This window comes from Ailuropoda melanoleuca, chromosome 16 (genome assembly GCF_002007445.2).
Source record: "Ailuropoda melanoleuca isolate Jingjing chromosome 16, ASM200744v2, whole genome shotgun sequence".
NCBI classification, from domain to species: Eukaryota; Metazoa; Chordata; class Mammalia; order Carnivora; family Ursidae; genus Ailuropoda; species Ailuropoda melanoleuca.
This window is the reverse complement of record NC_048233.1, coordinates 72281688-72296452: the sequence shown is the minus strand read 5'-3', so window position 1 is coordinate 72296452 and position 14765 is coordinate 72281688. Positions and strand designations below refer to the sequence as shown.

At 41.6% G+C, this 14765-nt stretch overlaps 1 protein-coding gene across 1 annotated transcript in view; it reads right to left on the bottom strand.

Moving 5' to 3' along the window:
• The window catches only part of HSD17B12 (hydroxysteroid 17-beta dehydrogenase 12), a 155290-nt gene extending 142871 nt beyond the window's left edge, over positions 1-12419 (bottom strand). The window contains exon 1 of the mRNA XM_034646567.1: positions 12113-12419. Within this exon, the coding sequence (XP_034502458.1) occupies positions 12113-12272 (160 nt within the window). The 5' untranslated portion in view covers positions 12273-12419. The remainder of the gene's footprint in view (positions 1-12112) is intronic.
• Positions 12420-14765: the final 2346 nt, after the last annotated feature.

The window sequence follows — 14765 nt, the reverse complement described above, 5'->3', positions numbered from 1 at the left end:
CTCAGTCTGATGCTAATATCTTGAAAGACTGCCTGACATCCACACAGAACCTGTCAGAGATCAATCTCATTATTTCCCTCCCAGAGCGTGCTCCTTCTCTTCATGTTTCCAACATCAGTGACTAGTGCCATCATCTGCCCAGAGTCCAGACATATCACAGTTCTTCTTGACTTTGCGGTCTCCTGCACCCCCATGACCTATTTATGACAAAGGCCCAAGACTTGCACCTCCTCTCTCTCATCTGACTCCCTCCCTCAGTCCCTGCCCCCATTATCTTGACCCAAATCACCATCACCCAATGCCTGGCTTGCTACCACCACCACCATCACCACCGCTACCACCACCACCACCCTCCTGCTGATGTCCTATCTCCTGAGTTGCTCCCTTCACAACCATTCTTTCAAAATCGCAGTTGTCCAAAATATAAATTTGATCATGACATTCAACTGCTTAAAATCTTTCAGTGACTTCCCACTGTACTTAGGATAAATAAAACCCTCACCAGAGCCTCCTTTATGACTACCCACCCGCACCCCCAACCCCCACTTCTCCAGCCTTACCTCTTGCTTCTCTCCTCCAGGACTCTCAGCCCAAAGTTCCTGAATGTTCAGTCCCCCTATTCAAAGTACTCCCCTGTCCTCCAACTCCCCTCACCTGCTCATCTTTAATTCATCAGTGGAATCTGCAGAGTGGTAACAGGAAGTTCAGGAGACAAGAGTTCAAATCCTAGGTCCTCCTCTACTTACTAGCTATGTGACTTTGATCAAATCATTTGCCCTCTCTATTAATTAGCTTCCTTTCAGTAAAATGGGGATATTAATAGGACCTACATTATTGGATTATGTGAGGATTAAGTAAATTCATTGAGGTATTTAGAAAAGTATCTGGTGCATGGTTAGCTTTTTTATAAATATTACATCTTATTACCATTATTATCATTATCATCTTCTTCCCTCTACTCTTCTTCTTCCATACTTTGGATTTTAACATTATTTCCTCTAGAAAACCTTCTCTAAGCCCCTGAACTAGGTTAGTGCCCGCAAAGCTGGTCCTATTACACTTTCTGGAGCTACTTATGTAATAACCTGTGTCCTCTGCTAGACTAATGGAGGCAGAGACTATGGCTTCTTGCTCACCACTATATTCTCATACTCAGTCCTGAGTATGGCACATAGCCAACTAAAAGGGAAATTTCTTCTGATTAAACCTAGGACCATTTTCTTTCTTCATCATTTGGTGGACTTAACATTTTTTAAAAAGAAAAAAATAATTAGAACATTTCCTCTAGTTTCTTGGCCCTTTAAGAATCATTAGTATGGGGCACCTGGGTGGCTTAGTCTGTTAAGCATCTGCCTTCACCTCAGGTCACGATCCCAGAGTCCCAGATCAGGATGGAGCCCGCATGGGGCTCCCTACTCGGCAGGGGAATCTGCTTCTCCCTCTCCTTCTGCCCCTCTCCTGCTCATGCTTGCTCACTCTCTCTCTCAAATAAATAAATTCTTAAAAAAAAAAATAAGAATCATCAGTATGGATCACATTAATTTCACAATAAAGATGATTTTTTTTAAAATCCACCTAATAAAGAAAGGAAGCACACTTAAAGCTTTCTTTCCTCTAAATGTAATAAACTAAAAAAAGAAGAAGAAGAAGCCACCAAAAAAACAGTATCACAAACAGAAAATAAGAAAATATTATTCTCTCAATGCTTTCTGGTTAAGCTTCCAAAGTCTTCAGCTATCTTTCTATGGTCCTACTTAAATTAAAGCTTCTATTTTCTGCATCTACCAAAAAATCACTCTTATTGAGACCCCTACTCTCACCCCAAATCTCCAATTAGTCTTTACTAATCCTTTACTGGGAAATAAGGGATGTACTGCTTGTGGTTCTCATTGTATAGCAACATACTTAAGTTCCAAGTGGTTGGGGTTTCTTCCCCCTAATCTATTTCAAATGCAGAAACACAGAACTAGCCTAAAATAGAATCTCTATTTCACTGTCAAAATTATAAGTAAATATTTCGTACAGAAATCACTGGAAGTTTTAACACTATTATAAATCAAGCCCTGGTCCCAAGAATAGACATCCAGCTAAAAAGTCTGCACGCGTTAAGTCCACTGTTGTCTTCTAGGGCTAGCCTGACCATAGACAAGTGTCTCCCGAAATGCATGATCTCAAGAATCATCTTATTTGTTAAAAATACATTTGCCCACATTCTTTTCTTAGAGATATGGATTTAGTAGACCTATAGTGAAGCCCTGGACTCTCTATTTTTAACAAGCACATCCCATTACTTTTATGATCCATGTGAGTTTGGCATAAATAGACCTTTCACTTCCAAGCAACATTTGAGGAAGTCTCCAACTTAGAAGCTCTTGTATGGGTATTCCAAGCTGCCTTAAAAATCATCGTTATCAGGAACTTTTGGCAGAACAGTGGAAAGAACATGGAGCCTGGAGTCCGAAAACCTAGATTCAATTTCTTCTGCCACTGGCTGTAACCCTTACGCCAGTCACCGTATCTCCCTCTGCTCCTGGCATGTTATGTAGAAATAACAAAACCAACTCTGCTTCACAGGTTGTTGTGGAAATCATTTGAGAATGCTTGCAAAATCACTTTGCAAATTAAGATGTCATCATTACAGTAAAATTTCACTAATCCAGACTCCTTTAATTCAGAGCGTGTGAACACCATTGTCTAACCCACTGTGAGTTTTTTTCCACATTATCTATAAAGAGATCATCACCTCCTTTCACATGACAGGCAGTGAGAGGTATTGGAAAACACAGATAAGCAGCAGCTCCCTGTTCCCTAGCAAAATTATTAAACTGAATGTGCAAGATTAGGAAAGCTTGTTTACTGTATCAACTCTGTTTATGTGACAAGTCTGGAGGTTCAGCTATCATTAAAGCAAGCTTGGCAATATTTCTACTGGAGTTAGCTTGGTCGTGAGCAGTTAATGCCAGTCATTACAGTAAAACCAATCTGGAGAATGAGTTTTCTACATACTAGGAATATTATGGGAGCACTAAAAGTGGCATTTAAACTTCTACAAGATACTGTAGCTTTTCCTGGCCACCTTGAGGAACACGTACTGAAACAATACAATATTTCCCTGGCAATTCAGTGTCATCAACATAATCTGTAGTTGGGGGGATAAACATAGCTGAGATAGTAGGTAAGAGATTATTGGATCAACTCACTTGGCTTATAGCACTGCATACAATGAAAAAGTTCCCCCAGTCTTAACGTCTGTGAAGGGGTGCAGTGAGAGCATGGCATACGGTACCCTCGACGGCTAGAGGTGCATGTCATTTCTTCTAGAGGGCAGGCTCTTGTACAGGGAGGGCGGTTTTTGCCCCATACCAGTTGCAGAAATAGGTAATGAAGTCCAGTCCTTCCAGCACCCTCGTTGTTACCACTGCTTACCCTGACAAATCTCTTCTCCTCTGTGTCAGAGCCTGCTGCTCATCATTTCCACCACTGCTTTTACTCAGTCTACCACAGAGGTCTCCACCCTTCTCCGCCCTTTGCCACTGACCCACCTTGCCTGGCCATTTTCTAGCTGCATACATGATCTTGCAGCCTATTTCCCTAATAGTTTGACTGAAGAGGTCACCAACAGCCCTTCTGGTTTCATTACTTCATCACTGTTCTCTTCTGCCTCCTTGTGACATTTCAATTTTCTTAAGTTTCTCACAAAATGACTGACTAAAGTTTTGTAAAAATTATCAACCAACTGTTGTATTCATTTCTTTCCATGAGGCAAATAAACTAGAGAGCCAAGGCTCTGTGGTTAACTTTCTAGAAGTTATTTGGCTATACACATTTACCAGTCAATGGCTTTCCCACCCAAGAGATTTCCCAGGGAATTTGGTTTAATGTCTCCAAAAATTCAAAAAGTCTGAAGGTTTAGAAGGCATGGGCATATTTTATCAGGTCTTCAAAAATAACGAAATTATATTTTGGTCAACAGATCCTAGAATTAATTTTTTTTTCACTAATTCACTCAACGTTACCAATTAGCAAGGTTTTGATGAAACTTTAATTGGGAAAGTCATTCTTAATAAAAGAAAATCTATTTCCAAGAATTTTGTAAGGATTTGGAGATAAATAATCTATATATTACCAAAATTTTATTAATATTTAAATGTTTACTAAATGTGGCAGAGTGGTTGGGTTCCTGTAACAATTTCCTAAGACCACATATGAAGAAAGGGTAGCTTATTACCAATGCTACTCAAGGACATCTTTTTGATCTCACTGTCTTTCACACTTTCAAACTATTATCCTGACCCTGCTATAATATAATAATTCTGTAACCAGTCTTTATTTAACCAGCCTTGGTTTTTTAGTTTTGTTTTGTTTTGTTTTTAAGATTTTATGTATTCATTTGAGAGAGAGAGAGCACGGAGGGAGAGTGAGGGGGAGAAGCAGACTCCCCACTGAGCAGAGAGCCCAACATGGGGCTCGATCCCAGGACCCTGAGACCATGACCTGAGCCAAAGGCAGACGCTTAACCAGCTGAGCCACCCAGGCATGCCTAACCAGCCTTGGTTTAATTTCAATCTCGTTTTTTAGGTGTGTGTCACTTGAAATTTTAAAACAAAAAAGGAAAAAGGTGTGCACATTTTGCAAAACAAAACAAAAAAATACAAAACCAGAGCAAAACACCCCACACCTGGTACATTCCAGAAAGGGGAATAACCAAAGGCTCCAAGGCAGCAGGGTCAAGCATGTCCAAGGAAGTGAGTTCAAGAAAGCGTGTTCAAGCAAGAGTGAAAATGACTGGGAGAGAGAGGAAAAGTGGGCAGAGATGAGGTCAGAGGTAAAAGACAGCAGGAAGCAGGTGGTTGAAAGCCTTGTCAATCACAGAAACAATTCTGAACAGGATGGAAGCCACTGGAAGGATCTGGGCAGAGTATCACATGATCGAACTTGAGCTTTTCAAGGATCACTGTGGCTGTTGTTTAAGAATCAGCTGGGGGACGGGGGGCGGGCAGCAATGTGGAATCAGAGAGACAGGAGGCTGCCATTATATCAAGGCAAGAGATTTCAGTGGCTTATACCAGAAGGTAGAAGGGGCTAGATTCTGAATATTCTGAAGTTAGAGACAAGGGATTTCCTAATAGACTGTATATGGGGTGAGAGAAGAAAAGTCAAAGATAATTCTAAGATTTTCACAAATTTAATTGAAAAGTTGCACATAACCAAATTTTCCTAAACCTTCATATCTTAAGTTCACTAAGGAGAGCCATATTTCAGGAAAGCACTTGGTAAATCTTTTCACAAAAGCAAGAAATCTTCCTCGAGTAACACTAATTACCTCTTAATTGATCTGTCCATAACTTCAAATTTCTAATAGTTTATCAGCTAAAGTAAACTATGTTATTCTTGGTTTCAACAATTCCTCTTTATCAAATAAGAGTAATGTATACAAATAAAAAATGTCCTTAACTATTTACTTAGTATGAGTAATGTATACAAATAAAAAATGTCCTTAACTATTTACTTAGTATCCATAAAAAACACAAGGGCTACACTAGAGATCTCATTTCATTGTCATAATACTCCTGAAAGGTATCAGCCCCATTTGATAGATGAAGAAAGTTATTCTCAGAGATTAACTATCTTTGCCCAATGTCAAGCATTTTAGCCATTAGCAAAGCTCACCCTTGCTGCTCTGATTCCAAAGCTAATCTTCCCACTATCACTATTGTTAACCAATGTAATACTCTTGAGACATGGTAATTGTTCTAAATGTTAAGTCTGCTAGCCTTTCTTCCCTTCCCCCACTGGCTTCATCATTTATATAGAAAATCACTTAATGGTGCTAAAGATAATTTTACGGAAACTGGATAGTCTCCCTGGAACTGCCAGTCAGAGATAGGGCAAACCCCTTGTTTCACTAGACAAAGTCAGTAAACAAAACAGAGCATTCCCTCGGATGCGGGATTTGTGGCAGGCTTCTCAACTACCACACCATGGTTTTATGGATTGACCTCAAGAAAGCAGTAACTCAGTTTCAGGGTTCATGCAACAACCCTATCACCCCGTCCCTGGTAAGAGTGGAACTTCCCACAACATAGTGATAAGATTTTTCCCCCAGGGAGAAATGGTCTTTGAAAGATGATAATCAGGAAGGGCACAAAAGCAGCCTCCCACACTCTAAAGTATGAATTTGCATTTGGGGTTCTTTGGGGTTTTTTAAGGCAATTTTGACTGAGATTATCTGAATAACTTGCATTGGTCCATCTCTGAGGCAATGCAACCATGTCGGGAAGGTCATAGAAACGAGGGATTCTGTTTAAAGTCGCAACTCAATGACATCATCCTTCTGCTTAAAATCCCTTCACTTGTTTTCCCTGATCTTTTTTTTTTTTAAGATTTTATTTATTTATTTGACAGAGAGAGACAGCCAGAGAGAGAGGGAACACAAGTAGGGGGAGTAGGAGAGGAAGAAGCAGGAGCCTGATGCGGGGCTCGATTCCCTAACGCCAGGATCAGGCCCTGAGCCGAAGGCAGACACTTAAGGCAGACACTTAACGACTGAGCCACCCAGGCGCCCCTGTTTTCCCTGTTCTTGCGAGATTAAATAGCCCTGCTTCCTGGCTCCTTCTCCCCACTCCACTCTCATCTTACCTCACGCCCACCTCTTCCGGCTCTAGCCACTGAGACCCTGCTTCATGAGGGCCTCCAATCTCCAGCCTCAGGAGCCTAACCCCTGCTGTTAACCTCAGCTCTTGCAGCTACTCTGCCCTTCCCTTCAGTCATTGCTCCCCCAGGGCGGCTCTCTCAGACCAATCCCGAGCTACTTGATTCCAACACGCACTACCTAGTCCGCAATGCTTCCAGAAACACCAAGCCCGTGCAAATTTGAAAGTGTGCCTTCAATTAAAAAGCAGTATGTTCCAGGGCACCTGCCTGGCTTGGTTGGTAGAACACATGACTCTCGATCTCAGGGTCATGATTTCAAGAAAAATAAAAGCTTAAACATCTGACTTGGCTCAGATCATGATCTCAGGATCCTGGGATGGGCCTGGTCGGGCTTCCTACTCAGTGGGGAGTCGGCTTCTCCCCCTTCCTCTGCCCCTTCCCTGGCTTGTGCTCTCTCTCTCTCTTCTCCTGCGCGCTCTCTCAAGTAAATAAAATCTTTAAAAATAATTTAAAAATTAAAAAATAAAATAAAGCAGTATGTTCCTAAGATATAAAGAAATCCACCCCCAAGTACCCATGCAGTCTATAAACCAATCACCAACACACAAGCATGTGCTTACTGCAGAATGGACAACTTGGCTTCAAATCCTCAGCTTCCAACTCACTAGCTATGAAACCACAGACAAAGGAAGGCATTTACCTAAGTCTCCGTTTCTTCCTAGAAACACTGGGGATAATAGCGCACAGCTCAAAGACTGATTAAAGATAATCCATGTCAAGTGCCTGGAACCCTTAAGGCATTCAATAAATGGCAGTTACTAATATTACTTCTGGGCTTGCCAACTTAAATAATTAACATTTCATACATAATTCCTCAAATCATGTGATACCTCAAAGCCTAGTTAAAGAAAGGGACCTACTGCCAGTGGGCGCTGTTTACTCAAGCAGCCTTCGACCACCGGAGGTAACTAGACCAATCCGGTGTAGTTATCCAAAGTAAAAACAGAAATTATGCACCATACCTGATTTTGAGAATCCTTTGATTCTTGGAGCTTGGCTAAGCAAAGCCAGTTCGATGAATGGCTTTTCTACAAAAGAATCCCTCCACCCCACGACCTAAGTCTTCATTGTCCACTGAGTTACGGAAACCTTGGACTACTACAGAGCCAATGAGTTTCATCGGCATCCAAAGCTGCAAAATCTCAGAGATCTGCTAATACAGATGTGCAGACAGCAAAATGCAGAGGTAAAGACCCTTTGCAAAATCTAAACTCACTCCACAGAATGGAATATTATTCAGCAATAAAAAGAAATGAAGCACTGAAACATGCTACAACATGGGGGAACCTTGGAAACATTGTGCTAAATGAAAGCCGGTCACAAAATACTTCATATTGTAGGATCCCATTTATAGGAAATATCCAGAATAGGCATATATATAAATGTATATAGACCCAAAGTAGATTAGGGGTTGACTAGGGCTCGAGGGGGTGAGGGTTGGGGAGTGACAGCTAATGGGTATGGGATTTCTTTAAAGGAGGATGAAAATGTTCCAAAATTAGATTATAATGGTTGCACAAACCTGTGACTATAATAAAAATCTTGAACTGTACACTTCAATTTTTTTAAAAGATTTTACTTATTCATTTGAGAGAGAGAGAGAGACAGAGAGAGCACAGCAAGGGGAGAGGCAGAGGGAGAGGGAGAAGCAGACTCCCCAGTGAGCTGGGACCCCAACATGGGGCTTGATCCCAGGACCTGTAGATCATGACCTGAGCCGAAGGCAGATGCTTAACCATCTGAGCCACCCAGGTGCCCCTTGAACTGTACACTTTAAATGGGTAAATTGTATGGTATATAAATTATATCTCAATAAAGCTATTTTTTAAATCTAACTGCTTAGTGGATCTTTTATTCTTTGCTGCCTGGAGCAATATCCTCTCCATTAAAAACTAAAAATAAGAACTCAGAGTACAGTCTTGGGTTTAAAGTTATAAAGTATCTTGGCTTTGGAAGTACACTTACCTTGCCTTTCCATCTATCACCTCCACATTATTTCGATATCAGTCATTTTAGATGAATTGCAATGATAGAAACTGCTCAAATAAATGCAAAATTTATGCTCCAACCAAAGCCTACAGATTACATTCTTTATTGCTCCACAGTAATGACTGTTTTCTCCTTTATTTAGTACAAACTGACCACTTTTGCTAGCAATCTTCTTCTGATTACTTGCTACAGTGAATCTTGCAGCAACTAAAGCTCCAGTTCCACAGGAGCTCTTTGTTCTCCTAGGAAATACGGGAAGTATCCCATAACAATGACAGGCAAAATTGGCAAAAGCCACCTGCTAGCGACCTGGTGAAATCAGAGTAACTCACTTGAGTGGGAATGGTACTGGCCAGAACTAGGGAAAAGAGATGACTTAACTCTGGATTACATGAAGGAGATAAACTACAGGATGGGCCAAGTAATGCACAGTCTTAAAACCTTAACTAGATTAAGGAATATGTGGTTTGAATTATTTTTACTGATTGCAAAGCATACCTGTTTTCGTGTTTTTACAAGCTTTTGGGGGTTCTGTTTGTTTTTTTCTTGAGATATAATGCATACAACATTATACTAGCTTCAGGTATACAACATAATGATTTGATAGTTGGGTATATTGTGAAATGATCACCACAGTAAGTGTAGGTAGCATTCATCACCGTACATATTTACAGAATTTTTTTCTTGTGAATTTTTTCTTGCCCAATGTGGGGCTTGAACTCATGACCCCAAGATCAAGGGTCACATGCTCCATCGACTGAGCCAGCCAGATACCCCACAGAGAACTTTTAAGATTTAATCTCTTGGCAACTTTTAAATTTGCAGTAAAATATTATTAACTATAGTTTCCATGCTGTACATTATATCCCCATAACTTATTTACTTTTCCAAGCTTTTGTTTTTAAGTTTAGAAGCACTTAAATCTGATCAATACACCAGTTACTGTGAGAAAAAGACAAAAAAAGGAAAAGGGGGTCCAAGCTCCCTCCCCTTCAGATTCTAAAATCTGAGGAGGAATTAAACATACTTACATGAAGAAGCTTAAGAATAACAAGAATACAAATATATTATCAATTCAATGACCATTACTATATCACACTTAAAATATTTAATTGGTTATGGAGAGGAAGATGTTAAATGTCAGCACTAGAAAGTAGAAAAACTGCCTTCTACCACCATTTATTCAAAGAAGGCTGCACCAGATGAAGATTATCTACAAATTATCTACATAATTTTAATCACATTTAACCCTAATTATTCAAGTGTCATCTCTGCTTTGTTTGTCAAATTATTTCAGTTCCTCCCTCCAACTGATACGAAGAAACTGTTTAAGACGAAGTATTCCTAATTGTGTTTTTCAAAGAGTTCCTGAATTTGGAGAGGTAAAGGAAATACTTTAAGATCCAGGCTATCACATATATGTAATGTTACAAATAAAAACTTGATCATTTCTTCTGCTTAAATACTTAAAAAAGAGATTTTTCTAACAATCCAGGGTAGACTGAACTCAACAATCACAGAGTCACTTTATGACACTACGATCCTCTCTGTTATATCCCAGTGTTCTGGTTCAAATTTCATTTTTAAATCTTTTTTTTAAATTTTTTTTTTAAAGATTTTATTTATTTATTCGATAGAGATAAAGACAGCCAGCGAGAGAGGGAACACAAGCAGGGATAGTGGGAGAGGAAGAAGCAGGCTCATAGCAGAGGAGCCTGATGTGGGGCTCGATCCCAGAACGCTGGGATCACGCCCTAAGCGTGAAGGCAGACGCTTAACCGCTGTGCCACCCAGGCGCCCCTCATTTTTAAATCTTTTAAACATTTCCTTCAATTTAGCAAGTATCCTTCCTCTGGGACAAATCTTTTCAATGATGATTTGGACCATTTGAGTTATTAGTCACAACGGTCTATTTTAGATAGTTTTTTTTAAAAGTTATTAACATGGCTCTTTGCTTACAAATCACAAAACTTCATCTTGATATGTGATTTCCTAATGCACTGGAATCTTGTGTAACGATCTCAAAAGTTCACAAGCAAGTTTTCCAAATGTGACAATCAAGAACTTGGGCAAGTCAATCGTGAAATCATAAACTTTATTACAATCAAGTTGAGCACTTCACTTGTTTCTCAAGCAATATCAGAAAACACAAAGTGATTTTTAAAAAATAAGTATTATAATGTGAACAGCTGCTTCACATCATGGACAGAACTCTTACATATCCACTCCTACTTGAGATATGTTCTCTTTACATTGCTGTCCCCGAAAGTTAATTTCTTATGTTTTTCCTACTAAGTTTTTTAAATGTTTTTGAATGAATAAAGTGACGAATATGGAGTTCCATTATTTGTGTACCTTTGTTGAGCCTAGTCTGAAAGCAACCTCTAACCATCCCAAAATTCAATCAAATGCTTGGTGAGATGTATATTCAATCATGGAATAACAGAATAAATAACCACAGACAACGACCACAGCACACCACTTGGTTTAAAAAAAAAAAAAAGAGCAAAAGAAACGAGAAACACAGAAAAGCAACAAAAAAGAAAAAAAGCGCAAAACTTCCCTGCAGGTAATTTTCCCAACTTCTCCAATCTGACCTTTCTCCTCTACTTTTAAAATCCTCCAACTGAATGGAACAAGACCCATATGCTTAGCTCTTTGGAGGAATACTTCTTCCTGTAAGCGTCGTTCTGCCAAAAGTATTTCTGATTTCTACACGGAGAGTTACCGTTTTGCAGAAGCAATAATTATGTTACACACCAGGCCTCCAGAAAAGTTTAAGGAGAATTTTAAAACAAAACAAAAAACAAAAGCCTCGTAAATTACATGAACAAGGCCGAATGCAAGTTATTGGAGAGAGGCAAGTTTCCAAAAGGCAGAAAGGCTTCTGAAATTCCATGTCCATTCTCGCCCCCCAAAAAAGTCAACAGAATACCTTTCATCTTTAGCAGGGGCCACTATTCCAATCAAGCGAAAAACTTATTTTAAAAACACTCAATAAGGGGCGAACCTAGGTGCGCAGAGTGTGACTGAAAAGGCAGCAAGGTGACTGACTCCGGGCCATGAACCCAGAATGGCTTAAAGGACACAAACCCCTTGGAGTTCAGGCCAGATTGCTCCCGCACCCACCAAGCGGCACTTCAGATTCGCTGAGTTGGGCCAACAACGTATTTACTATTTAAAAACTCTACAAGTCGAGGCAAGCCAGAAGCCGGCTAAGGGGCCAGGCGGGTACGAGGGACGCAGAAGCCTCATGGGGGAGAAGGCACCTAGAAAAGGGAAGGCCAGGCACTGGGCCCGGACTTGTTTGGCACTGGGCCCGGACTTGGTTAGCACCGGCCAGACTCCGCCGGGAGCCGCGCGAGCCGCCGCAGGAGCGAGGGGGCCGGCGGCGCTGGATTGCACTCACCTGCCCATTCTCCGAGCCTGGGTCCGATCGCTGCCTCGTGACTGAAACCCCAGACCCGAAGGGCCGTGAAGAGCGAGTAGAAGATGCGCAGGGCCACGTAGGCCACGGTGCCTGCACCTACCCAGTACAAGAAGCCGGCGGCAGGAAGACCGCTCTCCATGGCTTTCAACTAGGCCTTACTACCTTCGTGAATGGAAAAACGAATGAATGAACCCAGGAAGACGCGGCCGCCGTGACGGTGAGGACGACACTAACAGGCGCTGCTCCTGCGCCTCTTTTGGCCTAAACCCCGCCCACGGCGCCATATCCGTGTCGCCATTGGTGAGCTAGGGTTCCCTCTGTGCGTAGTGCGTCAGCCATTGGTTGACTCCAGTTTCGCTACCTCGCCCATGTCCCCCCTGCGCGCACCCGGCCGGGTGTCTGTTCTGAGCCGGCTGATCGCTCGCCTGCCAATCAAACTTCAGCCCCGCCCAACGCGTCACCACGCCCCCAGGATTCCGCCAGGGGGCGGCCTCTCTCACCCCACCAAATCGCCCAGGTCTCTCATTGGCTGCAGTTGTCCTCACGACTGCGGAAGACTGCGCTCCGATTGGCCAGGGAGACCCAGCCTTGTTTGAGCTCGGGATTTAGGAGGGAATGGGGTCTAAGAAGCCGCTAGTGAATGGGAAGATGGTAGTAAGAAGTGGGCGTGGAATTATGGTTTTATTTTCACCTCTGTATTAAACACTTCTATATCATTGTTAAATATGTTGTCATTGTCCCCATAAACTTTTCCGAATAAAGGCTTGCATTTCCCATTCCTATGTCCCCCTCACCGCGCATCTTCCCTCTCGTTACATGCACTTATTGCGGACCTTCTAAATGCTCCCTCTCGCCCTGAGCATTAAACAGCATTGCTCCCAAGGCCCTGGAGTTCAAGACAAATAACTTCACAGACTCAAATAACTATAATATGCAGTGGCATAAGAGCTGTAAGATGAATGAAAAATAGAGGAACACAGCTTGATGAATAAGTAGTTTGGAGAAGGGACTCCACGTTTAACCGGACCTTAAAGGACAATGGAGATTTTTGTTTTACTCTCTTTTTTTAATTTACATTTTCTGTGGGGAGAGGTGGGGTGCGAGGGGACACAAAAGTATCCTAGTAAAGATAAGAAAACTACCTCGGCAAAGTTCCACAAGGTAAGCGTGAGAGATTGTGTAATGCAATAGAGTGCTTCACACTTACTCTCTCATCCACCAAGAGTTTTTGTTTCCTTTTCTGGCATGGATTTGGGTTTATATAAAACACCTAAAATTTTTCTTAGCCAGTAGGGACTGCTGATTCGAGACTTTTTTAAAAGGCAAGAATTTAAGGGTAATAATTGTAAGGATCAACAGTTCAACATATCTTGAAGCTAATGTAATAATTTTCTAATACTTAGTTTCAGAGCCTTATCTCTCCCTGCCCAACCCCCCACTCTTTCTCCACCCTCTTATCAGATTAATTAAGTATAACCCTAAGGCTGTTACTGTTCTTTACAAACTGTCAACTGTCAAGGAGAATTCAGCCGTGTGAGTTGAGCAGGCACATTTTGTTTTAATTGAATTTGATACCCTTGGCTGAGGCTGCCTGTCAATTCAATGAAATCCCACTACTCCTTTCTCTCAACATCTCCCTCTAGCCAAAGTCTTCCCGGGCAGTATAGCCCTAAATGCATATATCCCGATTCATCATTGCTCACCAATTATTGCCCTCAAGATATCCATGATCCTTAGAATAGGGCAGAAGGAGGAGAAGAGAGCTATTATAAACCAATAACACAAGGGTGCCTACTGGCTCAGTCCAGTAGAGTGGGCAACTCTTGAGGGCTGTAAGTTTGAGCCCCACATTGGATGTAGAGATTACTTGTAAATAAAACCTAAGGGGAGCCTGGATGGCTCAGTCAGTTAAGTGGGGGACTCTTGATTTCGGCTTAGGTCACGATCTTGGGTGGTGGGATGAGCCCTGTGTCAGACTCCGTGCTCAGTGGGGAGTCCATTTGAGGATTGTCTCTCTCCCTCTGCCCCTCCCCTGCTGGCACTCTCTTTCTAATAAATAAATAAATCTTTTTTAAAAAATAAAATCTTAAAAAAATCAACTAATAATATGTGTTTGTGTTGCATTTGTATGTATGTCTATGGACCACACTAGAACTTATGATTATTGGGAACACTATGCTGTGAATCCATAGGACCTAGAACAGCGTCTGGAACCCTGAGATAAATATCAATAAATATCTGACAAATAAATGGAAGTGAAGATTCATCCATTCAACAAATATTACTGTGCTGTAAGTGTGCACCAGAAACTGAGCTAGGTAGGTACTGGATGTACAATGGTGAGAAAATGGACAATTCTTAGTCCTCATCCTGTTCTACCATTCAGTAATGATTGGCCTCTGTTTTCCTTACCAGCTGCTTCTTCCCATTGTCCTTCAATGGCCCCTGCTAATGCTGGCCTCTCTACAATCCACTGCCCTTGGGCTCAGACCCCTGCTCTCTTTACTTCTCTACACAGTCTCCCTACATGATTTTATCCAGTCCCTTGGTTTTAAATATCAACTGTAGGGGTGCCTGGGTGGATCAGTCGTTAAGCGTCTGCCTTTGGCTCAGGGCGTGATCCCGGGGTCCT